We start from the raw sequence: 26,765 nt of genomic DNA, 5'->3' as shown, positions 1-26,765 counted from the left end.
ATTTAGTTGCATTGTGGCTCAAGTGGCCGGTGCTCCTGGGAGGAGAGGGGTCTGCCCGCCCTGTCCTTGACCAAATCATATCGGGAAAAAGGGGCCGTGGCAAGGGCTCCTCAAACGCCGGCTCAACAGCAGCGACCTCTGACCTTAACTCCAACTACTCAGCGATTGGCAGTGGCCGATGGCGGAATCGATGGCCGTAATCGATCATCCAACCCAGCAATTCAACCTAGTACCCATTGAAACGGTTTGCACACTAAAAGAAGTACCACGACTTTCAAAATCATTATGAATATTTAAGTACTAAACGGTTACATTTTCAGTCATTAACTTGGTGCTTTTACATTGGATTTAAAGATGGCATTATTTCTAATATTTGACCTCCGGTTTGAAAGTGGCATACCTCTTAATGATCATAATTTTATTCTCTAGCTAACTGCATTAGTTGTTATTTTTCTATTTTGGGTAAATTTTTTGAAATTTGTATAATTTTATTTCCACTTTTTCCAATTTTACGAAAAATAGGTTTGACAAGCTCCAGGATTTCTACATACCGCTAAAAGTTTGAAGTTTAATTCTCCAGCAAACTGCATTATTAGTTTAATTATTTTATTTTTTTTTTTCGATTTTTCTAATTTTTATGTTGTAACCCCTTTCTAAATTTAAAAAAATAAATGGGTTTAGCAAATAGTAACCGAAGCCCAGCTCTTCTAGTCCGATAGCTTTTATTATTTTAATCCGATTTTGAAGTGACGTACCTCTAAAAGTCTATAGTTAAATTCTATGGCAAACTGCTTTATTAATATTTTTTTATTTTCGGGTCGATTTAATTTTTATGACCTTTCCAAATTAACAAAAAATTGGTCTTTCAAAAAGTGGCCAAAACCCATTATTTCTAGACATTTTACTTTTTTGATTGATCTCCTATTTTTAAGTGACATTCCTCTAAAAATGTGTAGTTTAATTCTCTAGCAAACTGCATTATTAGTTTTTTTTTTTGTTTGAGTCGACTTGTTACAATTTTTTTGATGAAACCACTTTCCAAATCTACGAAAGGGGTTTTGCCAAAATGTGAACAAAGTCCAGTACTTCAAAGCCAACAACTTTTTTGATTTATCTCCAATTTTTCAACCTCTTAAATAGTTGTGCATTAATTCTTTAGTGAACAAAATTATTGGTACATTTTTGCGCAAACCCAGAAAAGTGACCGAAACCTAGTACTTCCGAGTCTAAAACTTTTTTAGTTGAGTTCCGATTTATATTGCTGTTAAATAGTTTTTAGTGGTCTTAAAGAATTACTGAAAAGCAATGGCATTTCGCAAGGTTACATTCCACTAATACATGGAGCACTTCGTGATGGTGCGACTCAAATGCGAACGAGTCTAAATAAATAAATATTTGGCAGCTACGACGTAGGCAATATTCCAGAACAGAACAGGCACACCCGAACAACAAAAATTCTGGGGAAACGGACCTCGATGGGGACAAGAAAATATTAAAAATCTTCGCACGCATTTTGGTCGCGCATTAAAATCAAAGTAAAATGGCATCAATATAAATACTCGTAAATTTGCAATTTCGGGCTCGAGCCCCAGAAGAAAGCATCCTGCTCCCGCTCCTGTTCCTGCTCCTGCTCCTGCTCCTGGCCCAATTCCCGTTCCATGCGTCTCTGTCAACATGCGCGACACATGAACGGAATGCGAGCGGTGGCAGGAAAGTGATGGAAGAGGGGGGAGGGGGCAGCTGGGTAGCAGGGAATTCGCAAAGGCAAAGGACCGCTGCTGCGCTGCGCCCAATCGGATCGTAAAAGGCCTGTCTCCTCGGTCCTGGCCATGGCTCATTCGCGTGTTTAGCCTGCGAAGCGCATATGTTTAGAGAAATTAGTTTTTCATAACGCACAAGTTGTTATTGCCACCCACGCACACACTGCCTCACACACACACACACACGCGCACTCTTTGAGTGGGCTGGCTTTTAACGGGATTTTTTATTGCAAATTCTATTCAAATATCCATTCAGTTTTATGGGCCACGGCAGCCCTGCCCCCCACACCGCCCGCTCCCCCCCCGCCCCCAAAATTCGCATACTCGTATGAGCCAAATTCCGGCAAACCCGCCCCCAGGCGACCCAAGGGGGCCGCTCCGCTACCTTGTTGTTACCGTTTTTATTTTTATTTCATTCTTCTTTTTTTTAAACAAACACAATTTTTAATATGCCTGCAATTTTTATGAGTGTTTAGAGGAATTTTATTGCACAAGATTTCCCCTGCCTAGGCGGGCGAAGCTGGCGGAATGTGGTCCCACGTCGCGTATGCGCGATAAGCGCCCACAAGGCCCCACCTCGCATAGCATTTGCGTGCCCGAAATGTCCTCGAGTACCATAAAAATAAAGAATGAAAATAATATTAAATATTATAATGTTAGGTGGGAACTGCGACTGCCAAACTGAGGCACGCTTCAGCGGTGTGGACTTGTGGCCTCTCGGCTTTTCAAATTCGTATTCCGATTCGCAGTGGCAACTAGCCGGATTCTCCTAAGGATCCACTTAGTTTCCATCGACATTAGACAAGTTATACTCGTACCCTCCATTAATCCAATTCGACGCCAATCGAGCTTAATTTTTTGATACATCTTTTCGCACGCACTCACCTTCAATTTTATTCTATTCCAGATAAAGCTTCTTGTCTTACTCCTCGAATTCCATTGCGCCAATTTCAAAGCTCTGTGGAATGATCTCCCCGCGCGTTTTGTATTCTGTGCACCTTGGGTGAAATCGGACATCAAAAGAAGACACGGTTAATTGATTGTTAATAACTATTCTAAAGTAGGCACTAATGGTTCCATCGTTTTACAGGCTGCCCGAGCTCCAAATGTGGATACCTCTGGTTTAAGAGGAAGCAATATAGATTCACTGGCAAATATGGATTCGAATAACTCTTGTATTAGGAAAAAACAATGGAGATCCACTGGCAAACTGGTAAGCTGATCTTATTTATTACGCTACCCATCTTCTCTTATTTAAGCTTCGTTTTGCGAATGTACTGGTTTTGGTAGCCTTCTAGTTGTCTACCACTACTTCTTTACTTTCTTGTTAATTATTGATGTATTTAAACTTAAACTGATAAATTGGACATAAGAGTGGAACGGTGATCTTGAAGGCATCGGCAATTGTGGAAGCAATTGTTGAAGATTCACTCTTTTACTTTGAAATTCCATAATGCAATCAACATCCGCATTTATGCCGAGTTGAAACTGTGCAGCATAGCAAGAACGTAATTTGGGAAAGTAACATCCCAGATTGGCGGAGAATCTATAAGCACATATCAGTTCGGCCACATCGAAATCAGTGGTAAAATCCCAAGAAGGACCATTTGGCCCACAAATAACCATGGGCGGCCCGGCGTCCCGAAGGAGTCCGACTCATTTGCCCTTATCGCCAGACACAAATCTTGGGCAGTAAACAAAGAGCGGCTGGCTGGCAATGTCTCTTCTTTATTTTCTGGTTAGTCGGACGCATAGCTCCCAGTTGGCCAGCGTCCAACTCGGACTGCAGATCCGAATTATGGATCATCATAAAAAGGCTGTCTCAGTGGCAGTGGCAGCGGGGCAGGGCCTTTTCGAAAATAGGCAACAATATATTTATGCTTTCGTGCAATTTCATTTTGCGAAGAGCGCACAGTATTATTACCAAAAGTCGTCACTGATGCAATCGTCGGTCCGATAGAGCCACATAGATAGGGGTCTCTACTCAGCAGCGGCTTAACGTATGGATGGGTAATGACTTTTTTACGGCCATGTCGGAACACGACCTCCAGGGGTCGGGGCAGCCAGGGAGCGGGGAAGAACACAAATACGGGGAAATATTTTATGGCAGGTTATTAAAATTCGCCATCGACGGGAGTGCAGGTGGGTCGCAGGTCGCATATGCCTATGGAGCGGCCGTGGCGATACGATTCTTACGATTCTTATTAGAAAAACATTACTCGCTCCTCGCTGGCAGCAGAATCGAGAGGGTGAATCAGCCGGAGCCGGAGCCGGAGCCGCACCTTGTTGCTATCTATCCCGGGTTGCATTTTTATGTATTGCCAAAATGATGTTCTATAACATTTTTTATTATGAATAACGGTTGTAAAATTGCGCTGCGAAACAAAAGAGCTCAAAGCCCAGAAAACCCAAAAGCAGCAACAGTCGCAAGTCAAGGACTCCAGGACTCAGGACTGGGGACTGCGAGGGGGGGCGTGGCAGCGAGGGGGAGTGGGATGTTGTGGCTGTGCCGCCGCCAGGACAAGCCACATAAAAAAGCCAACACACGAAATGCAAATTGTAAATTACAAATTTGCAATAAAAATTTTTAATAGAATGAAACATTTTGCCTTTATGAGTTTGTCTTTTGGCTGAATTTATCTGCTTTTATGATAACGTTATGTGTGCCGGAGCCACGCCCCCGCCCCCAGCCCCCTGACCTCTCGTATTCCCGTTTTCCCTCCGCCACTCGTCTTTCAACGGCGTCATCATTTTCTCGTATTGTTCTTGTTTGTCGTAACAGTTTTGCATTAACATTAACGTAATTCTCTTTGGCATTATCATAAATACATTTTACGCATATTGCCAGGGAAACAGTCTCCGAGTGGGCGTGGGTGGGCTGGGCGGTCGTAAGGATCCGAAGGACCCAAGGACCGACCTCCGTGCGTGCGTGGTGTTTTGGAGCATCTGGCCGGGTTTTAGTGCCAGTGCCTTGGGATTTATCTGGCACAACACGCATAGAATGCTTATGAATTAGCCCGCTAGTCCAGTTGGTGGCCTTGTGGTGGCGATAGGTGGTAGGGAGGGAAGGTCCTCGACTAGTCGCACCAACCAACCAGCCAACCAGCCAGCCAACCACATGGCGTTGCAGTAGCCCGGTGGTGCTGGTGGGGTGGCCACTGCAACCCGTGTATTAGTTGCCACACGAAGCGCCCCCCCGCGTCCCATGCCACCGCCCAAGGACTCCGACTAGGCCATCTGCTCGTGGCCAATCAACGCTGGCAGCGGGACTTAGAAGCCTTTCAAATCGTTGCATCCGCACTCGGCAGGCTCGTCGGGAGGACATGCGAGCGCACTCGTTGCTGCTCGGCTTTCATGTCCTGCCGGTTATTCAGTTCAGTTCCGTTCAGTTCAGTTCAGCTTTGCTTTTTAGCCCTCTAATCATCGGGGGCGGGTGCTGTGTGGGTTGCTCTATGGGTGGGGGTGGGGGCCACACTTGTCCTTCGGTTAGCAAATCGTCCTTGCTGTTGCGCACTCGCTCGCACTCCTCCTAGTCGCCTGCCATCTCCCTCCTGTCTCGCTCGCCTCCTCTACACGCGCTCTATTCACATAGTTCTGCTCTCCAGCATGTGTGTGTTTATGTGTGTGTGTGTGTGTTTGTGTCTGTGTGTGGTCGTGCTTTTCCGTCGGCATTTGCACACGCCGCCACCCACGTCCTGGCCATCCTCCCAGCCACCCAGCGCCACCCCCTCCAGCGAGAACTAGGGGAACTCGGAACGGCTCGGCTCCCGTTCGGCTCGCTTCGGGCCGCCCACTTTCGCCCCTCCCGCCCCCCTCGCCGCCCCCTTTCGTGATGTTTTGCGCTTGTTTCTGCGTCGGCTCGTGGACGCAGCACCGACCTCGGGGGGCGGCGGGGCGTTGGGGCGGCGAAGGGGCGCTCTGTCCTAGATTTGTTTAAATTATTTTGCGATAGTGTGATTGGCCTGTGCGCCCCACACCCCTCGCTCCCGCACCGCCCCCCGCCTGCTTTGGCCGCCAGCCAATGGCAGGCTTGCACATGCTTAGTCGCACTAGAGCTCGGTATCTGTCCGCACTCCCGCCCGCTCGCCCAGGAGCTCCCCCACCGCACACCGCCCACCTAGCGGCTCTGACCTAAATGCGTGTCGGCGTCGTTGCCGAATAGTGCATGCCACGTCAAAAGGACACCCCCTCCTGCTCCTGCTCCTGCTCCCCCTCCCCTTGCCCCGGCAAACTATTGTGCCAGGATCTGTGGTTGGCCCGAGCCGACGAGCCACATGTCTGGCTGTGTTTTAGTGCTTAGTTTGCGTGATAGGCCGCCCGAACTTGCCGGGGCTGAATTTGCATATACGTGTGAGTGGGCGAGCTTAGAAGCCCGGTTACTGGTTACTGGTTACTGGTTGCCGAGAGCCGAGCACCGAGCCACTTGCCACTTGGCCCAATGGGCAAGGTCGGCTGCCGAACGAACGGGTTGTGAGCCCGCTCGATCTGAACGATCTGGTGGGGATGCTGTGATCCTTTTGAGAAGCGAAGATCCAAGAAGATTCCTTCGCGGGAATCCAACTCTCAAGGATCCCATGCCTTGATGAAAACTCTTCACATGGGAAACTCGGGATTGGGAGACGTTTCGGTGAATTTGCGGAGACGCTTTCGGAACGCCAGGCATTTAAATTAATTTCAAAATAATCATGAGCAGGAAACGAGGCACTCGAGGAGAGTTGGGCTCAATTCCCGGGCCAAGACAAAGGATGTGGCAGAACGGGAAAGGAAAGGGGGGAGGGAAAGGGGGGGGTTAAGAAGGGACTGCTAAGGACTGGTGCGCGGGAACTTGGCATGTGCGTGTGTGCCAAGGATTTTCAGGGTTAAATTAGCTGACTGCGAGCGTGTGGTTAATTTTTCCACAGCGTAAGTGGAGCTCGGGTGCGCTGGCTGGCTGGCTGGTTGGATGGATGGGATGGATGATGGGCTCCTTTGTCAGGGCAACGTGGCTGATGATGGGCACGAACGATCTTGCCTGACATCTGAGACGCACTGCCTCCGCCTCCGCCCGCAAGTCCCTTTACGTATACATCCGAGTGCCGGGAACTCGTGGCACATGTAATGAAATATGCTTAAGAAGTGCGCGCTCATCGTCCGTCGTCCGTCGTCCCGAGTTCCTTTCATTCTATCTGTTTAACTTTTTTCCCAGGATGCAGGGTGTGCGGTTTGAGGGGGTGCTGAAGGGGTGGAGTGTTGCCTACACAGCTGAGGAAGCAGCCGCAAGCCCCAAGGATCGGGAGGAGGAGGAGGAGGAGGCACTCCTAGTTGGGGACTGCTTCCTTGTGCATTGGAGTGGGAACTGCGACCCAACAAGCATATGAAAAGTTTGTTAAGAATTCTTTTTGTGTGTGCGCTAACCCACAGAAAGACATCGCCACATACTCGTCCTCGTGCACAGTCCTACTAATGTCGCAGCAACATTTGCGGTTTTAATTCTTTGCCATTTACACCCACTCCACGCCACGCTACGCCACGCCCACCCGCCTCCACATACGCGCTTGTGCAGCGGAGGGAGCGGAGGGAGCAGGGTCCCCAAAATTATAAGACAGAAAGTTTGGCTCATTAAAGTCAGCGCCAGCAATCGTCGGAGACGAAGAATGATGGATGATGGATGCTGGATGTTGGATGCTGGATGATGGCTGATGGATGCCGCTAGGCTCGCTGCAGAATTGGCCAGGACATGAGCATCAGCACCAGGATGGGGACCCAGGAAGTCGTCACATGGCTCTCGCCCCAGTTAGCTGTTAGCTTTCCTCACATTCAAGCAAAAACAATTATGCGGCTTCGCTCCGCTGGACGAAATCTTGGAAGGGGTACAAATACGAATACAAATAGAGTGCTGGCACTTGGCGTGTTACCAGGACACTTTCACCCGTGTGTGTGAGTGTGCGTGTGTGTGTGTGTGGTTACGCGAGTGTGTTTTTTCGTTGCCTTGAGGCAAATTAAAAATTTCGTTTTCCGACTTCTTCTCTATGCTCATTTTTTTCGTTCGCGTTCTTCGCAACTTTACCGCTTGCGCTCACCCCTTCAAGACTTCCAGGGGGGTTTGGGTTGGGGTGGGGTGGGGGTGGGGGGGTTTCCTTGCCCCAGCCACAGTCGCAGTCGCAGCGGCAGCCGCAGCCGCGGATCCTTGCATCTTTTTTCGGGCGCCGCGGAAAACTTTCTAATAATGTTGTACACAATTTAAATAGAATTTGCTGTGCTCCTCCGCTCCTCCGCTCCTGGGAAAGGAAAGGAAAGTCGCTGGCATCGTGCAAAATACTTGCGCAAGAAGGCACACAACACAATCAACTTGGCCAAGAATATGGCTGCTCTGTTCGAGGGGCGTGTGCTGGTGTGCTGGTGTGCTGGGATATGAACACGCGGTTTCTCATTATGCTAACGAAGTAAAAACTTTACAAGCACATATGAGCGCTGAAAACTCTCGCCGGGAATGGGAGTGGATGTGGAGATGGAGATGGAGATGGAAGTGGAAGTGGGTGCAAGTGGCAGTGGCAGTGGGGATGGGAAGAAGGCGGCGAAGGGGAAGGGGAGGGGCAAGTGTGCAAGAAATTGAAAGAAGACGCAGCAGCCCGAAAACACAACAACGGCGGGGGCATATCTATCTATCCTAGGCAGCACAGAAAGTGCAAGAAAATAAGACAGCAACGCCACCACAAACTGAAACAAGAAAAAGAGTCAAAAAGAAAAGAAAAGAAAAGAAAAGCGAAGAAAAGCGAGGAAAAGAAAGAAGAGGTGGCGGTGGAAGGCGGTGACTGAAACCCAAAACCCGAATTAAAATATGCATAATAATATTCACAATAATACATGCATATGCCGCCGACTTGCCAACTTACCGCCCCGCCCACTCCTTCCTTACCGCTTTGCGTCTTAGTGGGTGGGCAAAGGGGGGAGAGCGGGAAAGTGGGATGGAGGTGGGGGAGGGGCAATGCTGCTCGTAGAGCGTGTGGCTGCCTTCGCCAAGTTGCTAACAAGCTTAGTTCCCCTTGCGCAACTTGCTCAATTCCCACACACACACACACACACACACTCACACTCACAAATACACACGCCGCTCCGCCCGCAGGATCCTTTGAGCCACTCTAGCACGAGGAACCGCGGAAGTGCTCCGCAATTTTTAATTAATTTAGTTGCCCGAAATTTGCCCTTGCTGTTAAGTTCAGGCGTTCTCAATACCTTCTAGAAGGCTCTCCGAAAACTATATCCCCCGACTGGGCTAATATGATTCCAGTTTTGGCCCTCACTGTTTAAGTCGGGTTACAAAAAAACAAGAAAGGAAAACAAGCCGAAGCTTATATACCCTTGCAGTCATCAAATATGTCGAACAAAATACACAAAGGCTAAACAGCATCGAAGCTATGACGATTTTTCTATTCATTTTCCATATTTTCGACTATATGACGGCTATATGATATAGTCGTCCAATTTTGATGACATTTAATTCCACATTGAAGAGTTGTTAGAAAACTCTATGTTCCAAAAATGATGCTTGTCTGATGAAAAACAACGATGTTATCATTTTATTTTCGTTATTTCTATATACCTAGATTTTTCGATCTTTCCTATGGCAGCTATATGTTATTAAAAAACACCACATTGGAAACTAGTTTGAAGAGAAACGGTCAGACGGACAGACGTACAGATGTTTCGATTCAGATCGTTATGCTGATCAAGAATATATACTTTACGGGGTCTGAGGTGTCTCCTTCACTGCGTTGCAAACTTCCGACTGAAATTATAATGCCCTTTTGCTCTGCAAGAATATGAAAATGGCATTTCATCGTTGATATCGTCTGGAGTTCAGAAAATGCAACCCAAACTGACTTCTGGACTCTCATTGCTTAAACAGTTTTATTCCGATTGTAGAGTTTTTTTGACGATGGTCTTTTTTTTCTACCCATTTCATGTGCTTACCTCCAAGTCTAGGGGAGTTCTCTGAATAGTGACTAATACTGATCCATCACTAAGTTGCGACGTCAATGTAATACACCTATAATTGTTCGCAGGCTAGTTCGATAGGTAACTAAGGGGCTGTTTTTATTTTAAAATGCCCATCTAGCTTATCTAGTGCAAGCCATGTTCGGAACGCAAAGTGGTTCCCCGGACAGAACAGGACGAGGCTGGAGGGGAATACACTTGTACCTACAGTGGAGGCCCACTTGGCTTTCCGGCACTAAGAACGGGGCTTTGTGATTCCCGAGAACTGTCCCAGAAGTGTGTAATTACTCATAATGCCAAACACCCGGTTGGGCTAACAAAGGACTTTAATTTAATTGCGAGTGAACAAAGGCCTTCTGCAGGCAGAAGGGGGGGACGGCAATTGCCGAGCGGCAGGTGGTAGGTGGCAGGCGGCCAAAGGCAGATGGAGCCTCCTCCCGAAGACCCAATTCAGGAGAGCCCCAACTGGGGAACAATGGGGAGCACTTGAGATGCGGAGGAGATGCGCGGAGGAGGCGTCCCGGAGCCGGAAGGATAAGAGCCTGATGACAGGATACATTACGGCAGCCGTTCGAGGACAAAGCAACTAGATCCGCTTGCCAGCGGAGGAGGAGGAGGAGCAGGGGAGTCTGGCTTAAGGAGAGTCCGAAAATATCGACAGCCCAGTTTCATGCGTCGACTGGTGCGGCTTTAATCCCCAAGTTTCGCAGCATCGATTGGCCCGAAATGTGTCATTCTCGAGGAACTGGCAACTGGTCCACCTTCTGAAGAGAAAGAGGCGCCCGCAACCAGGACCTGCTGCCTGCCACATTCCTTGGAACAAAACGAAGCCGCAAATGAACTCGTCGTCCCAGAAGTTTTACAACTTCTGTCGGCTGGTGGCGGCCGTTGGCCTTGAAGTGCCGAAAAGCAACAAACAAGGCAAAAAGTGTTGCCTTTTGCCTGTTGCTGGTTGCTGGTTGCCAGTTGTGGGGCAGCCCCCCTCCCTCCGCCTCCCGAGGAGTGCCCACGATGGGATAACGCACTCTGCATTCTGCTCCTTCTTATTGCGTTTTCTTTGCAGCCCACCCAAATCCTCGTGGCCCCGCCCCCTCCAACGACATCCAGCCACCCCTTCGAGGCGCCGCATGCAACAGTTGCATCGCGGCATCGCTTTTTGCCACCTTTAAATTCGGCAACAATTCAATTTTCTGCGGCTTCCTGCCCCGTCATTCGTCGTGTGTCACCTGTCCTTGGCTGCCACCAGAGCTCCAGTGCTCCGCACTTCCGCCCGCTTGGAGGCACACTCACTTGCCACCTCCCATTACCCACCTCCCATCACCCACCTGCCACCTTTTAGCCTCCTCATCAGTCATCAGATCACTGCAGCTGCAGCTGCAGCTACGACACTCTTAGAATCCGAAATGACCCCAAAGGCAGCCGCAGAAAGCGCACCCGAGGAGGTGGTCAGCGGCACCTTTCCACTTTCAACTTTCTACTTTCCACCTGGCAGGCGGTGCGGCAGCGGAGGCAGATGAGGCAGGTGAGCCACCGCCGTGGCAGCAATTAGCATTACACAAACGGCTTGACTGCAGTTGGCGAGCAAACAAAGCAAAGCGCGCTGGCAGGTCGAGGCGAATGACTTCTATATTGGGCCACTCCAACCAGCCAGGACCTCCGCCTTCGTCCTTCGGTCGGAGGAACAGCACACAGCACACAGAACACAGAATACGGAACAGCAGAGTGCGGCGCAATTTGCGGCCCAGTGACAACATCGCTTGGCCAAATGGTCAGGGACCGGGACTGGGACTGGGACTCCGGACGTGGACCAGGTCCATAACGGAAAAGAGGAATGGGGGAACTGGGAGCGGAGAGCGGGGACCGGGGAGCAGGGACCATCAGCATCAACATCAGCAACAGCATCAGCATCAGCGGCACCTCGATGGCGGAGGGGAGCAGCGCGTAAGTCAAACAGCGCAGAGAAATGAATTATAAAACAACATGCCAACAAAAAGCGGACTGCCCCCAACCCACCACCACCCCCACTCCCTAAAAAAAACCCCTTTGGTGTGGCAAGAGGGGCGTGGCAGAAGGGGGAGGCGGGGAAGTGCCGTTAGCAAGAGCCGGACGAATGCGGTGCTGGGTGACGGAGGGTGCGGTGGTGGAGGCACATGAAATTTTTATTTTATTTAAATGTAATTATCTGCTTGAACACAAAAAAATGCTCATCACGATGAACAGCAGCAGCAACAACAACAGCAACAGCGCATCAAGTAAAACAACCAACACCCACACACACACACATGTACATATATGTAAATATATATATCATATATATATATAGATACACACACGAAAAAAATCCATTAAAATTGTGCAGGAAATATAATCAGAAAAACAAAAGAGGCGAGCAAAAAAATAGAGGGAAAATCGCCATCGCCAGCACACAAACACAAACAAAAAAGGAGGAGCAAATAAAACAAAAACAAAAACAACAACAAGAACAAAAACAAGAACAAAAACAAAGGCAGAAGCAGCACACATGCAGATGCAGATGCCCAGAAAGTAAGGCGGAAAAGTGGGGAAATGGGAAACGCACCTACTCTTCTGTTCCTGCAACTGCCCCTGCCCCTGCCCCTGCAACTGCCCCACCAGCAGAGGCAACATCAACATCAACAACAGCATTCCCGGGGAGAAGGTGCAACGAAGGAGCAAGGCTGCAAGTGCAGTAGCTGGGCAACTGGGCAACTGGGCAACTGGACACTGGACTGCAGCAGCAGCAGCAGCAGTTCTGGATGCGATGCACCTACAGCTTTCTCCCTAACCTTCCCCCATCCGCCCTCTGCCCACCGCCCACCGCCCACCGCCCACCGCCCTTCGCCCTTCCGCCCCCAACAGCATGTATCTCCGGGCCAGCAGGCGTGGCCTTTTTGTGCTCATTTGCCACGTACTTTGGGCAACTGCAACTGCAACAGAAACTGCAACCGTTCCCACCCTATAGGCTCGGCCTTTTGCGAGCCTATGCCTACGCCTCTCGACCAGCGACCAGCGACCAGGATCAGGAACCAGCGACCAGGAGCACGACGGCAGGACGAGCTCGCCGGATCAGGACGAGCCACCAATGACGTGTTGCCTTTTCGATTTATTTTTCGACAGCATCTCCCTGCTGTCTCACGCACACGAACCGCCGCCTATACGCCTATATACCTGCGGCACACACAACTATACCCCCCACACACACGCACACACGCACACACACTCCCGCGGGCCTCCTATGTACTGCCCTGTGCCAGAGTGTGTGTGTGTGTGTGTGTGTGCACGCCTCCCTTTTTTTTCTGCCGCAAAGTTTTCGTTTACTTTTTGGCGGCCGAAAAATGTTCAAAAAATAAAACGAAACGCACCCGCATTACGTCCGACACCCGCACACCATACCGAGCAACACCCACCACCCACCACCCACCATCCAACGCCCACCGCCCACCACCCACAACCCACCATCGAACGCCCAACGGCCGTTGCCCAGGCTCATCCGCACGCAGTCGAGGACTCGGACCACAACAACAGCAGCCTCATCAGCCTCATCAGCGTCATCAGCTCGCAAATTTATTGAGCTCTTCAGTGGGAAGCGGCGATTAGTGGCAAAGGATCGCTCGAGTGTTTCCCAATCTGGGATCGTGGAGCGTGGATCGTGGATAACTGGGGCCACCGATCTGGGATTCGGAACTACGCATCTCGGGGTAGATCGAACAATACGGGGGTTCCCTGTTACTCTGAGTTATTTTTTTTTTTTTTTTTTTGTTTAATAGAAATTTAAAGTAGAATGGCAGCCTAATCTAATCCAACTACATTTTGAGTTTGAACAATTGGTCTAATAATATTTAGAACTAAGATAACAGACAACAATTAGGAAACACGGTAGTTTAGAACATATAAAGACATATAATATTAAATTATTAAGTTGTTAGGTTAAAACCCGGTCAGGTTCAGTCTTCTTCTGGTTCTTGTACGTGGGTCAGCATTGTTAACCTCTTAAACTAATAGCACAACTGCCCAAAAGTTTCCCATCTTATCCGAAATATTAGCTATGCAAGACGAATGCAATCTACTACACTTATCTCAAGGATATACTTTACTATCCATAAGAACAGCGTTTCAAGGTCATTGGGGATTCTTACCATTTACTATTCACCGAGTAGGATTGCATCCTTGTCGAATAAAGACTTGGCTAAATCGAGATTATTTTACACTAACGAAAAGAGCGCAGTTCCCAGAGACGACGATTCTTGTTTGTTCCCTGCCCAAGGCAGATTCCAGATTCCTTTTCGGGCCGAGTTGATTCATTTGACCAGATTTCCTAGCTGCAGCTCACAGGCGGGGAGGGGGGAGGGGGAATCACTTTGACGTTGCTCTGCAATAATTAAAATCATGTTAGATGCTTTGTGGCTGCGGATGCGGATGCGGATGCGGATGCAATTCCTGCAGCTGCTCCGCTCTGCTCGGCGCTCGTGTGGCGGCTGCTGACAGGCGACAAGCTCAAAGGCGAGTTTCCCTACCCCCTCCCTCCCCCATCTCGCCCACCTCCTCGCACACACATCCATCCATGTAGCTGCATTCCAAATTCGGATGGACTCAAAACACTGCCCGCTCCACTCTGCTTGCTGCATGCTGCATGCTGCATACTGGCTCGGCTTACTGCAGCGGAATGGAATATTAAAAACCAACTTTGATGCGTCTTTGATTTTAGTCGCTGTCGCCGCGGCGCCTTTCATCTTTTTGTGGCTCCACCCCGCTCGGGACGCTCGGCCTGGAGCTGCCGGGGTGATTAAAACCATTTGGTGATGCTTGTCCGCCGCAAAAGAGGCAACGCATTGGGAAATGCGGCAGGGGGAAATGCATAGTTTTCCCGCCAAGTATACGTACAGTTGCCTGCACTTCTATGCTGGAAAATCTCCTATCCGCCGCCCTCTTCCCCGAGCCCAGTGCCCCGTGCCCCGTGCCCCACGCCCTATCCATGGATTTTGTGAATTTTGTGACCATTGGCGAATCGCCGAAATCATTTCAAGCGCCATAAAAACCTTTGCATTAAAATGCCAAACAACCGCCGCTAGTCACCTTATCTAAAACGAGTTGCCGCAGGGTGCGGTGGTCCGAAATCGCCGAGCACAATGGATGGCGATGGCGATGGCCAGTGGCTGGAAAAGGGGGTGGGAAGGGGGAAGTGGCAGTGGGAAGTGGGAGCGGGAGTGGGGATAGGTGGCAACCCTGTAATTCTTATCCCCTGCTTTTTGGGTACGTTTTTTATTTAATGTGCGCATTTCACACATGTCGACGATTGCGGTGGCGTCGACGCCGACTGCGACTGCGACTGCGGCTGAAGCTGAGGCGCTGCAGTCGGCAGAGCGTCCACATCACCGCCGCGTCGGTGGAGTGGACCAACTTTTTTATCGATCTGCTGCATAGTAATGAGGAGGCAGGGATGGCAGATGGGGTATGGGGTATGGGGATGGGGTTTGGGTCGCCAAATATGCCTAGAGTGGCGGCCGCGTCAAATGTTTGTTGCTGGCCACGAGGCGTCGGCGGGGTGGCCGTGGCACTAGGAAAGCGTTGGGAAAAACACGAAAAAAACAAAACAAAAAACAAAAAACAAAGGCGAACCCAAAGCCCAAGTGATTAATTCAACATGCGAATATTCATATGTGTGTGCAGCACCCCAACCCAAACCCAAACCCCAACCGCCACAAATCCGAAACCGAACCAACACAATCTGCGTACCCGGGGCACGTCATGTAATGAGCAGAATTTCCAACCGAATTCGAGCCCAAAAAAGGAAACCCCAAAAAAGGAAGCGTAATAAACGAGGACGAGCGGACCAGGGTCAGTGAAAAATGAGCGGACGCGAAAGCGGCGCGGCGTCCGTCCGTCCTTTCCCCCTCGCCGCTCCACGACCGCAGCTACTTTCTAATTAAGCGCGCTTAGTTGTCGAGGGTTACGACGCGAGCTTGGGGCGAATGTGTGCGCCATGTGGTGGGCAGTGAGCAGTGGGCAGTGGGGAGGGGGGAGGGGGGAGCGGTTGGGGAAGGGTCGCCGCTGGTCAGCCGAGCCAGAACATGTCAGCGGCAGACTTTTGGGTGGTGCACACGCATGTCTAAAATATCTAAATCGCCGCTCTTGTTTATCTCCCGTTCATCCACGAGTGTGTGTGTGTGTGTGCTTGGAGGCAGGGGGCACTGTGAAAAGTATATACTATTAGGTAGCACTCCACCTAGAGAAGGGGGCACTGGGGGGATGAGGGTGAGAAGCATTTTTTGTTTTGCTGAATGCTGCTGAATGATGTTGGCGAAAAAAGTTTCTAATAAAAACTCCCCGAAAAAAGGGACCAGCAGCAGGACAAGGACAAGGACAAGGGCTCGCCCAGAGAGTCCCCACTAATACAGCGTACAGACGCCTTTCCTTCCAAAGGGTTGACCCCGCAAATGCGGGGGGTTGGGGGGTTGGGGGGTTGGGGTGCGGTCCCCTCATTACACAACGCAAATATCGTGTTCACTGTACACTGTACACTGTACACATTCGCAAGTGAGCGAATATGAATATGCAAATAGAGCGCTGTCTCTGCGGGCGTTTGTCTAAGCAGCAGACAGCAGACAGGCGGTAAGTGGGCGGGAGACTACAGTTAGAAACCCCTAACGACACTGCAGCCGCCTGCCTGCATCCCTTAAGGCATTGCACACACACACACATGCAAGGGCACACTTCTTGTGCGGAACCCCCAGCTGTGAGTCCCCCGCCTTGGAGCCTGGTTATCGCATCGCTATCGGTAGCGCCTCGTCTCCTGAGTTCCCTCCCCTGGCTCCGCAACTTGTGTAGTTCAAGTGCAGTTGAGCACCCGGCCCACACCAACTAGATGCAGCCGCCCCTAAGCGCGACACATGTACAAGTGCGGGAATACAACGGGCACAGGAGGCGGGACGAGCACGGTAAGAAAGAGCGGAGGACAAAGGCCAGAGGACGAAACAAAAGACGCCACCCGTCCCAGATGCGGGCCTCCCATCTCCCATTTCCCATCTGCAATCTCCGGCTCACCGGCTTCATTTCACTTTCCGTGCTTTGGCACACCCTGTCAAGCAATCTGAGACAAGTTTGTTTGGCATTCGCCTTCGCCTCATCCACCCACCGTCCTTCGATCCCCTCGCCCCCCTGGATGCTTCAATAGCGTCTCAAACTTTTCATTTCGTTTCGTTCCGTTTTGCTTTTTGTTTTTTGTTGCATTGACAAATAATTCAGCCATGCTGCAGCTTGACCCCACTCCACACCAACAGCGTTTCAGTCGCCCTAAGTTGCCCGGAGTCGCTGGAGTCGCTGAAGTCGCTGGAGTCGCTGCATCTGGGCGTGTTTGTGTACTTCGACATTCATTAGCAGGCTCCCCAGCCCACTGCCACCATCTAGATGGTGGCACCCCATCCCCGGCTGGCCTATGCAAATTACTTAGGCATATGAGTTTTCTTTTGTTTCCCTCTCTTTGATTTAGCCAGCTTTACTTTACTTACTTTGCGGATGCTGCTGCTTAGTTTTACGTGTGGTCCACTGCAGGCTTCATCTGCTGCTTCTGAGATGCTGTTTGTCCTTGGATGCATAGCATTTGTAAGGGGGGTAAAGTTTTAACAATTTTTTTTCTAAGAGAGCAATATGTCGAGAACATTGCGTAAAAATTTTGAGTCAATTAGAGCCAAACTAACGGAGTTACAGCGTTTTAAACGACCGAATTTCGACGTATTTTGACGTATTAAAAAACTTGAAATCGATTTCCCGAAAACGTTATTTTGAAAGTCGGTGAACAGAAAGAACTCAAAATCTACTTAACCGATCCTTTTCAAACTTTTAACACAAATTCTCCACATAAATACGCAGGTAATCAGGAGGAGTTTATTTAAATTTTTTCTATTTTTAAAAAATAAATTAACAACCATTTTTTAAGCTTCACTTTCAAGTGCTCCCAAAAATACACAAAAAATAAATTTTAAAAAAACTCTTCCTGATTACCTCGGGAAATTCATTATCTTTACAACGAATATCACCTTTTTTTGTAAGATGATCCGTTAACGCCCTGTGATTTTCACCGCAAAACAACTTTTTTGTAAGGCGCTTTGGAAGATTAACAGCCACAGGCTTATTTCTAAATATTTTTTAATTATTTTTTTTTTTCTAATACTCTTCAAAAGTTGAACAATAACATGTAATTAAGCTCAATAAAATAAACTTACTCATTTCGATGCATAAATAGAATTTCCTACATTTGAAAGAATATATATCTCTAAAGGTACATAAAACCTTAATAATTAATAAAACACTCTGCTTGTCCAGGGCGATTAATCTTCGAACGTGGTTTGAGCTGCTCTCGTTGATCGATGGGTAGATGGGTAGATGGGTAGGGAACAGAATGTTCAGGAAACCTGGGTGATTAATAAAAATGATTTCAGTCAATTTTCTCATTTTTGGCAAGGGGTAACATCATAATTTCTTCCGAAAAATGGTACAATTTCAACATTTTTAGGTGTGAATGCCATCGGAATCAGAATTTTGTTACGAATTCATATAAAAACGACTTGACGAATTCATAAAATTAACGAATTTGGTTAACCGTAACCTCGCCTGCTCCCCTCGCATCAATGCCTTACAAATGCACGTCCCATTCGGCATCCGGAAAATCATTCCTTCCCAACACAGGTGGAATCAATTAAATAGCAGCCTTGCTGCCGTGCAGCCGTGCAGGGAGCTCCTAATCGGGCTGCCCAATTTGCCGGCTCCTTGGAGAGGCGTTAACCGCTTCGTTGTTCCTGGAAAAGTGAAACTTCCACACACACTCATCGCGGCAAAAGAGTGGCTCGAGGGAGGAGGGGGAGTGCGACATCGACGAAGGGGGTTGCAGCCAAGGCGTTGCAGCTGTGCCGGCTGAAAAATGGGGTTAAATTGCACAGAAATCACGTGTCACGTATGCCCACTCCTCCCACTCCCACTCCCGCCCACTCGCACTCCCACTCGCACTTTCTCCCTGCCAGTGCCCCCAGGAACCGCATCCGCACAAGAGGCCACGCCAGGAGAGGAGGGGCGAGCAGCCGCTTTGCTTGGGAGCACTTAACACGGCGTCGCCGGCGATGACGACATGCACTTGAGCCTCACAAAGGCCTAACCCATCCCGCATCCGGCATCCCGGCATCCCAGCATCCCAGCATCCCAGCATCCCAGCATCCCAGAATCCCAGCATCCTAGTCCTCCCGCCCCGTGGCAGCGCAAGCAGTTGCACAGTTAGATGCACTGGACAGCCACGAGACAAAATGAAAGCGAAGCGAGACGAGACGGATCTAACCCTTTGGCGCTGATTCCACCCCCAGCTGAAGCAGCGGAAGGGGGAGGGGAAGCGTTGGAGTGCCGGCTGCGCCGCCCGCTGCGACTGCAGCTGCAGCTGCTGCTGCTGCTGCTGCTGAGACGGCGGCCATGGCTGAGACTGACGCTCAGGCAGAGGCAGAGATTGAGCCTGATTCTGAGGCTGAGGCTGAGGCCGAGGCCGAGACTCTTGTCATGTTGACATAGAATCCTCGGCTGGCCGCGGCTGCAACCACCCGCCACCCTGGCAGGTGAGAACGGGAGGGGAACTCTGCCGCAGGTGGGGGTCTTGCAGGGGGTACAATGTTGCAAGGGGAACAGGGAAGCAGGGAAACAGGGAAACAGGGGAATCTGCAACGAAAGTGAAAAGGTGGTGACTCCTGCCAGGTCGATCTGTCTGTCTGTCTGTGTGAGTGTCTGTCTGTCTGTGTGTGCACCGGGCGGCTCAAGCCGTAGATGGAGCCGGCTGGATCTGCAGCCTGAGTGCACTTTCCTGCACTATTCAAAATGGAACTGGGGTGGCGGTCCTCGGTCCTCGGTCGTCGGTCTTCGGTCGTCTGGGGGTGCCGAGTGGGTTGAAGGACGTACGCGAGGTAACACGTCCGCCCCACAAGGGGTTGGCATTGCCAGGATAACGTGATGCCGTGGTGGCGGCGTTGTGCTGCACTGCGGAGATGCAAAAATTGCGGTCCCACTGGAACTCCCAATGTGAGTGGCAGTGGAAGTGGAAATGGAAATAGGCGTGGGCAAGGTGTGGGCCGAGTGGTGGAGTGGTGGAGGGCCAACCTTAAGACGAGCACATGCACGTTCGGAAAACTCGAGAAAGGAAAAGTGAAAGCCCGCCTTTTCCGTGGGGCGCTTTACGAGAATTCCGCGAGTCGAAAACTGCGGAGCAAAACAGAACAGGATAAACCGGAACACTGCCACAAAAAAATATATGGCCAGTGGCATCTTTATAAAGTTATTGTAACAGCATAATGGTAGTTTACTTTACTTTTAGGTTTTAGATTAACCACATTTATGATTATTATTATTTATTATTTCTAAACGACCAAATGAACAGCTGCTCTGTTTCGATTTTCTTTCAGATGTCAAGCGGTGGTTGCTTTCAGCGATCAGATAAGGATACAGAGGGATCAGAGCGGAATCAACTTGGAATGTCCTTCGACGACTGGACTGGCAAACCAACTTTCAACACCTCGCCCCGCCCACCCTTGCCACCGTATCTGCAAGGGCTCATGTGCGTGGCGTCAAAGTTTTTATTCCTTTATTTCCTTGCTTGGAATTACCGCAAGTGTGCACGTGTTCCGGCCGTGCTCTGTTCGCTCCGCCTTAGTGCAGCAGGAGCAGCATAGGAGGCCGGCCAAGGCGAGGGTGGAGCGGGTGGAGCGGGTGGAGCTGCGACGCCGTTAAATTTTAATGCGCCCGTATCGATATGCGTGTAGGAATCGCGCCAGCGGAATCTTTAAAGGACGAACTCGCGTGTCGCCATCCGGCGAATCCCTCTCACGAAAACGTCGCCCCGCCCATGAATATCCCATGAGCTCACGCACTCGAACTGCTCGTATTTTGCATAAATTCGCAATGTCACGACCTCTAATCAATACCGCCAAATGTTGATTCAAGCCGGGCAGGCCTTGCGATCTGAGGCGCCGCAAATGATGTTTAGCTGCGTGGACCGCTTCTCCAGGCCAGACCGCTTGAGCAGGTTCCTCACCAGCGAGGTGGTGGCGTTCGTGTCCTCCACGATGATCCAGTGCAGGTGCGGCATCAGCATAAACAGGTGTGACAATCTGCAATTCAGTTGGGTTAGAAGCGTTTTAGCAACTAGAGGGTAATCCACCTGGTCAGCTCCGCTTTCTGGGCGGGCCGTGGGTACGTCGGCGTTACGGCGTAGATCGTGGGTAACGTGTCCGCCTGGACAAACATGGCCTGCAGGTACTCTGGACCCTGGCAGGTGCGCTTCCGGTGCACCATCATCAGCACCACCAGGAAGACGATGAGCAGCACGAGGACTTGGCGCGGGCGAATGCGGACCTCCGACATCATGAGGCAGTTAAAAACTGTAATTTGTTTAAACAAACAAACGGGCACCTCAACGGCAGCCACTGCCTAAAATATTTAAAAAGCAATTCGCCGCTGTTAGCTATAAGTTACTGTTGTATACAACCAAGCTTTGAAACTGGACTAATTATACTTACTTGACACGTTAAGGTTAAAAGGAGTAATTAGTTTCTACAAATTAGGTTGATTTTGTAGACGACAATACAAACTAAATAAAATGATTTTTGTTTGTTTTATTGGGGGTTATCATGGCAAATCTGGAAGATTTTCAAATTTTAGACACCAGGCGAACAAATAAAAGTTGGCTATGGTTTTTGGATTTTTTTGCCACTTTCTAGGCATTTCTGTTCGCCTGGTATTTGGTTTTAAGAATTTGGCAATTTGGCAGTTAAATGGACAAAAATTCTTTTTTTTTTTTCGATATTTATTATTGTCGCCGGAATCGTTCAGGACCATCTGAGCATAACCGGGCGTTTAGAAGATGGGGTAGGTATGGTACATATGGGATATGGACCTGGGCTATGGTATATACAATTATTTACAACTATTTACAATGTTAATTTACAATACGCGAAGACAGATCGCTGGGGTGGAATCTTTTTAGGCGTCTGAGGGTTTGCGGGTCGGCCAGCCTGCCTGCCAGTGGATTTGGGTGGCTCGTTAGCCTATCCGAGTAACGCCGGCTGTGTTGGTTTAGGAGGTCGCCCACAGGAACAAGGCGTAGGTCGTTTTGGACGGCCTGGTTTGTCACATACCAGGGAAGTCCCGATGCCCGTCGAGCAGCACGTGCCTGCACTACCCTCAGCCTGTTTAGCTGGTGCTTGGATGCGGTGCCCCATACTTCGATTGCATACGTCCATGTTGGCGTAAGGATTGCTTTGATGAGCAGAACTTTCTCCGTGAGCTGGAGGCTTTTGGAGCTCAGCAGCCAATCGAGCTATTGGAGTTTGCGAACGCATTTGGCTTTGATCGCCGTGATGTGGCTTTTCTAGTTTCCAGAACTATACTTTGTTTGGCTGCAAGTTGTTTCTTGCCCAAATAACAGACAAATTACCAATGGAAAAAGTTTTTTTTTTGCCCAAAACTACAAAAAATGGCTACAAAAAAACGCAGTTTTATTGGAATATCTGAGAAAGTACTCTCCCAAATGTGGAGTGCCATACTTCGTTGAATTCGCAATAAAATTTCCTATCCGTTGGTATAAACACCCAAAAAAGTTGAAATTTTGCCATTTTTCGCAAAAAATGACGATGTTACCCCTTATGAAAATTGCAAAAATTGGCCAAAAATCATTTTTTTTGAATCGTCCAAAAAGTGATTGGGCTCGTTAACTGTGGTCATAAGGTGCTCAAAACAGTGTTTGGTTCCGCTGTAAGTCACTTTTTGGCCCTATTACAACCAAAAAACCACTAAAAAGAGAGGATTTTCTACCAAAATTGTCAACTGATCATTTCCAAATTGGTTTTTATCAACTAACTAAAAGATGGCAATAAAATGGCTTTCAATCAAAAAGATTGTACGGCTTCTCTGGTTTCTAACACTATACTTTGTTCAGCTGTAAGTCGTTTCTTTCCCAAACAACACACAAAAATCATTTTAGAATATGCATAATATCATTAAAAATAACTTTGTTATTTAAAATAAAAATTGTCTCAGGGGAAAATAAATCGTATGTACAGTACCGTAATTCCAAACGATTTCGTTTTAATTTCGGTTTTGTTGGATAAATAAATGTATCACTATTATTGTTAACAATTTTATTAGCCCTTAGCAGGAGGCACACAAGGGAAACAGGTTTTTAGATTTTCCGTTGAAGTATATGATTGGAGTATAATGTGTAATAATAACATAAAATAATAATAAGATATATACTTACATAAGTAATTTATTTATAATAATACAAATCATAATATAAGAATAAAAGAATTTGACCTTTTTTAATATATTAAATATTTTCTTTCTTTTAGGATTCATCGATCAACGAGGGCAGCTGAAACACGGAAGGACATGACAAAGCTTCGGGCCAGATTATTCGAGGAGGAGGTCGGCGATTCAATATACTATAATAAGATACAATAAACTATAATAAGACTATTAACATAAGAAACAGAATTATTATTTATTTAGAAGTCGCATTATTAAAGATTATAAAAACTAACAAATGAAGTTCTTGATTTTTGGGCTGTGGGGGATGTTTGGACAACCAAATTGGTCGATTCTGGAAACCAGGTACCAGGCGAACAGAAACGCCTAGCAGGTGGATATCGAATTTTTTTTTATAACAGCGATCTTCCGTCAGTATGCAATCAGTAGCAGAGATCTTCTGTCAGTAAACAATTGTATATCAGCGATCTTATATCAGTAGCAGAAATCTTCTGTCAGTAAGCAATTAGTAGCATAGAGCTTCTGTCAGTGAGCAATTTTTCCAAAAATTTTGTCCATTTCCACCTACTAATGGATTCTGTTCGCCTGGTACCTAAAAGTGGATTTTCCAATTTGTCCCTTCGAATTCGTTCCGCCAATACCAACATATTCAACCAAACCTCATTTTGAAGTACCAGGCGAACAGAATGCAATAGTAGGTGGTTACTCTTTTTTTTAATATTTTCAAATTGCCCGCAAAAGTATGCTATAAAAAATAAGCAAGAGCATCAACACGTTTTGTGTACGAGCCCCCATAACTATTCTACAAATTTTAAAGCCCCCTAAGATATGCAACATTTCTTATTAAATTAATGTATTTTTTATTCGAGTTTCAAACCCAGTATTACCAGTGATGCCCATCACAAAATCCCCGTATTTTTCGTAGATCATGCATAGTCAAGTTTCGAACCACGATATTTGATGCCATCCACAGATGAGAATTGTTGCATATCTTAGGGGGCTGCTTTTTTGATTTCGGATTTTGTAGTCACTTGCTGGGCATTTCTGTTCGCCTGGTATTTCGTTTTCAGAAATTGCCAATTTGGTTGTCCAAATGGACAGAATCAGACGTGATGATTTAGATTAAATCGAAATACACCTGTTACACGTTTCTTTTTAGTTGGTGTCTAAAAAATTCCCCGCACGCCTCTCACATTAAAACAGTCAATAATTTCATTAGTTAGTTTTTATTATCTTTAAAATTTCGATTTCTAAATAAATAATAAGTTCGTTTCTTATGTTGATAATCTTATTATAGTTTATTGTATCTTATTATAGTATATTGAATCGCCGACCTCCTCCTCGAATAATCTGGCCCGAAGCTTTGCCATGTCCTTCCGTGTTTCAGCTGCCCTCGTTGATCGATGAATCCTAAAAGAAAGAAAATATTTAATATAGTAAAAAAGGTCAAATTCTTTTTATTCTTATATTATGATTTGTATTATTATAAATAAATTACTTATGTAAGTATATATCTTATTATTATTTTATGTTATTATTACACATTATACTCCAATCATATACTTCAACGGAAAATCTAAAAACCTGTTTCCCTTGTGTGCCTCCTGCTAAGGGCTAATAAAATTGTTAACAATAATAGTGATACATTTATTTATCCAACAAAACCGAAATTAAAACGAAATCGTTTGGAATTACGGTACTGTACATACGATTTATTTTCCCCTGAGACAATTTTTATTTTAAATAACAAAGTTATTTTTAATGATATTATGCAATTTTTTTCATATTCTAAAATGATTTTTGTGTGTTGTTTGGGAAAGAAACGACTTACAGCTGAACAAAGTATAGTGTTAGAAACCAGAGAAGCCGTACAATCTTTTTGATTGAAAGCCATTTTATTGCCATCTTTTAGTTAGTTGATAAAAACCAATTTGGAAATGATCAGTTGACAATTTTGGTAGAAAATCCTCTCTTTTTAGTGGTTTTTTGGTTGTAATAGGGCCAAAAAGTGACTTACAGCGGAACCAAACACTGTTTTGAGCACCTTATGACCACAGTTAACGAGCCCAATCACTTTTTGGACGATTCAAAAAAAATGATTTTTGGCCAATTTTTGCAATTTTCATAAGGGGTAACATCGTCATTTTTTGCGAAAAATGGCAAAATTTCAACTTTTTTGGGTGTTTATACCAACGGATAGGAAATTTTATTGCGAATTCAACGAAGTATGCCACTCCACATTTGGGAGAGTACTTTCTCAGATATTCCAATAAAACTGCGTTTTTTTGTAGCCATTTTTTGTAGTTTTGGGCAAAAAAAAAACTTTATCCATTGGTAATTTGTCTGTTATTTGGGCAAGAAACAACTTACAGCCAAACAAAGTATAGTTTTGGAAACTAGAAAAGCCCAACTATTCATGCCACCGAATGCAATTTAATTGTTATAGTTAATTGATTCTTTAGTTAGTTCATAAAAACTGATTTGGGAAAGATCAGTTGACAATTCCGGTAGAAAACACTATATTTTGAGTGGTTTTTTGGTTGCAATAAGGCCAAAAAGTGACTTACAGCGGAACCAAACACTGTTTTAAGCACCTTATGACCACAGTTAACGAGCCCACGCACTTTTTGGACGATTCAAAAAAAATGATTTTTGGCCAATTTTTGCAATTTTCATAAGGGGTAACATCGTCATTTTTTGCGAAAAATTTTCTCAGATATTCCAAAAAAACTGGGTTTTAAACTAAACAACTTACATCGAGCTGCCTTGCTATTGGTTGACCAATAGGAAAGTAGCACATATTTTTCATGGTATTCGGCGTCGTCAAACCATCCCAATCGATTTCTGACACCAGGCCAACATAATCAATAGCAGGCTGCAGCTGGTTAATTTGAGTTAACTCAAATAACGGTTCTTTTTTAAGATAACTGTCCTTGGGACGCTTCCCCTCACCGTGTTCCACCAATCAGAAGCCATCTCGCTGGAAAGAACCGTTACTTAAAAGTGGCATCAAGCGTTGATCAGCTGATCGTTTTCCACTTTCTAATCGGTTATGTTTGCCTGGTGTTTCAATTCAGTTCGTCACAATTTTCTAGCAGAAATTGTTGTTGTTTTATACAAAGTAGCGCTTCTGCACAGTCACTTACTTCAAAGTTATGTTTTCCTGGTGTTTGGTTTCCCAAAAACCGCTGATGTTGCTACCCAAATCGATTTCTGACACCAGGCCAACATAATCAATAGCAGGCTGCAGCTGGTAAAACTGAATTGACACCAGGCCAACATAATCAATAGCAGGCTGCAGCTGGTTAATTTGAAATAACTCAAATAACGGTTCTTATTTAAAATAACTGCCCTTGGCACACTTCCCCTCACTGTTTCCACCAATCAGAACGCCGTCTCACTTGAAAGAACCGTTATTTCAAAGTAAACACCAGATCAGAGATGCGAAACCACGCTGATTCTTTGTGCGTGTCACGAAATAGCACGCCGTGCACAAGTAATTAATTAATTTCCATGTGGTTGTTGTTGGCGTGACAAGAATAATTTGTCACGCGCTCAACACTGAACAAGCCAATTTTAAGCTGATCAGCTGATCGATTTTCACCTGCTAAGCGGTTATGTTGGCCTGGTGTTTGAAATTGATTTCTATACATTTTGCTTGTGGAAAATGTAGATGATTTTATACAAACGAGCGGTGCTGGGAGTTTACATACATATGTATGTATA

At 47.1% G+C, this 26,765-nt stretch overlaps 2 protein-coding genes and 1 long non-coding RNA gene across 3 annotated transcripts in view; 1 reads left to right on the top strand and 2 right to left on the bottom strand.

Annotated features, from left to right (window-relative positions):
• LOC108097326 (mucin-2) overlaps positions 1-20,291 on the top strand; it is a 40,356-nt gene extending 20,065 nt beyond the window's left edge. Inside the window, exons 5-7 of the transcript XR_001771767.1 lie at positions 2,668-2,791; positions 2,851-2,973; positions 20,180-20,291. The gene's annotated coding sequence lies outside the window, so the exon portion shown is untranslated. The remainder of the gene's footprint in view (positions 1-2,667; positions 2,792-2,850; positions 2,974-20,179) is intronic.
• Positions 20,292-20,706: 415 nt separating this feature from the next.
• On the bottom strand, positions 20,707-21,370 carry LOC108097327 (galactosylgalactosylxylosylprotein 3-beta-glucuronosyltransferase I-like). Its single transcript, XM_017199551.2, has 2 exons — positions 20,935-21,370; positions 20,707-20,884 (listed from the first exon to the last, which is right to left on the bottom strand). The coding sequence occupies exons 1-2, from the start codon at positions 21,138-21,140 to the stop codon at positions 20,713-20,715; spliced, it is 378 nt and encodes a 125-aa protein (XP_017055040.1). The 5' UTR covers positions 21,141-21,370; the 3' UTR covers positions 20,707-20,712.
• Positions 21,371-24,249: 2,879 nt separating this feature from the next.
• On the bottom strand, positions 24,250-26,177 carry LOC122319768. Its single transcript, XR_006245316.1, has 2 exons — positions 25,795-26,177; positions 24,250-24,449 (listed from the first exon to the last, which is right to left on the bottom strand). It is a non-coding gene; the product is annotated as an uncharacterized LOC122319768 (long non-coding RNA).
• Positions 26,178-26,765: the final 588 nt, after the last annotated feature.

The sequence above is a fragment of the Drosophila ficusphila genome, unplaced genomic scaffold, assembly GCF_018152265.1.
Source record: "Drosophila ficusphila isolate 14025-0441.05 unplaced genomic scaffold, ASM1815226v1 contig_198, whole genome shotgun sequence".
NCBI classification, from domain to species: domain Eukaryota; kingdom Metazoa; phylum Arthropoda; class Insecta; order Diptera; family Drosophilidae; genus Drosophila; species Drosophila ficusphila.
This window is presented reverse-complemented; position numbering and strand designations above follow the sequence as displayed.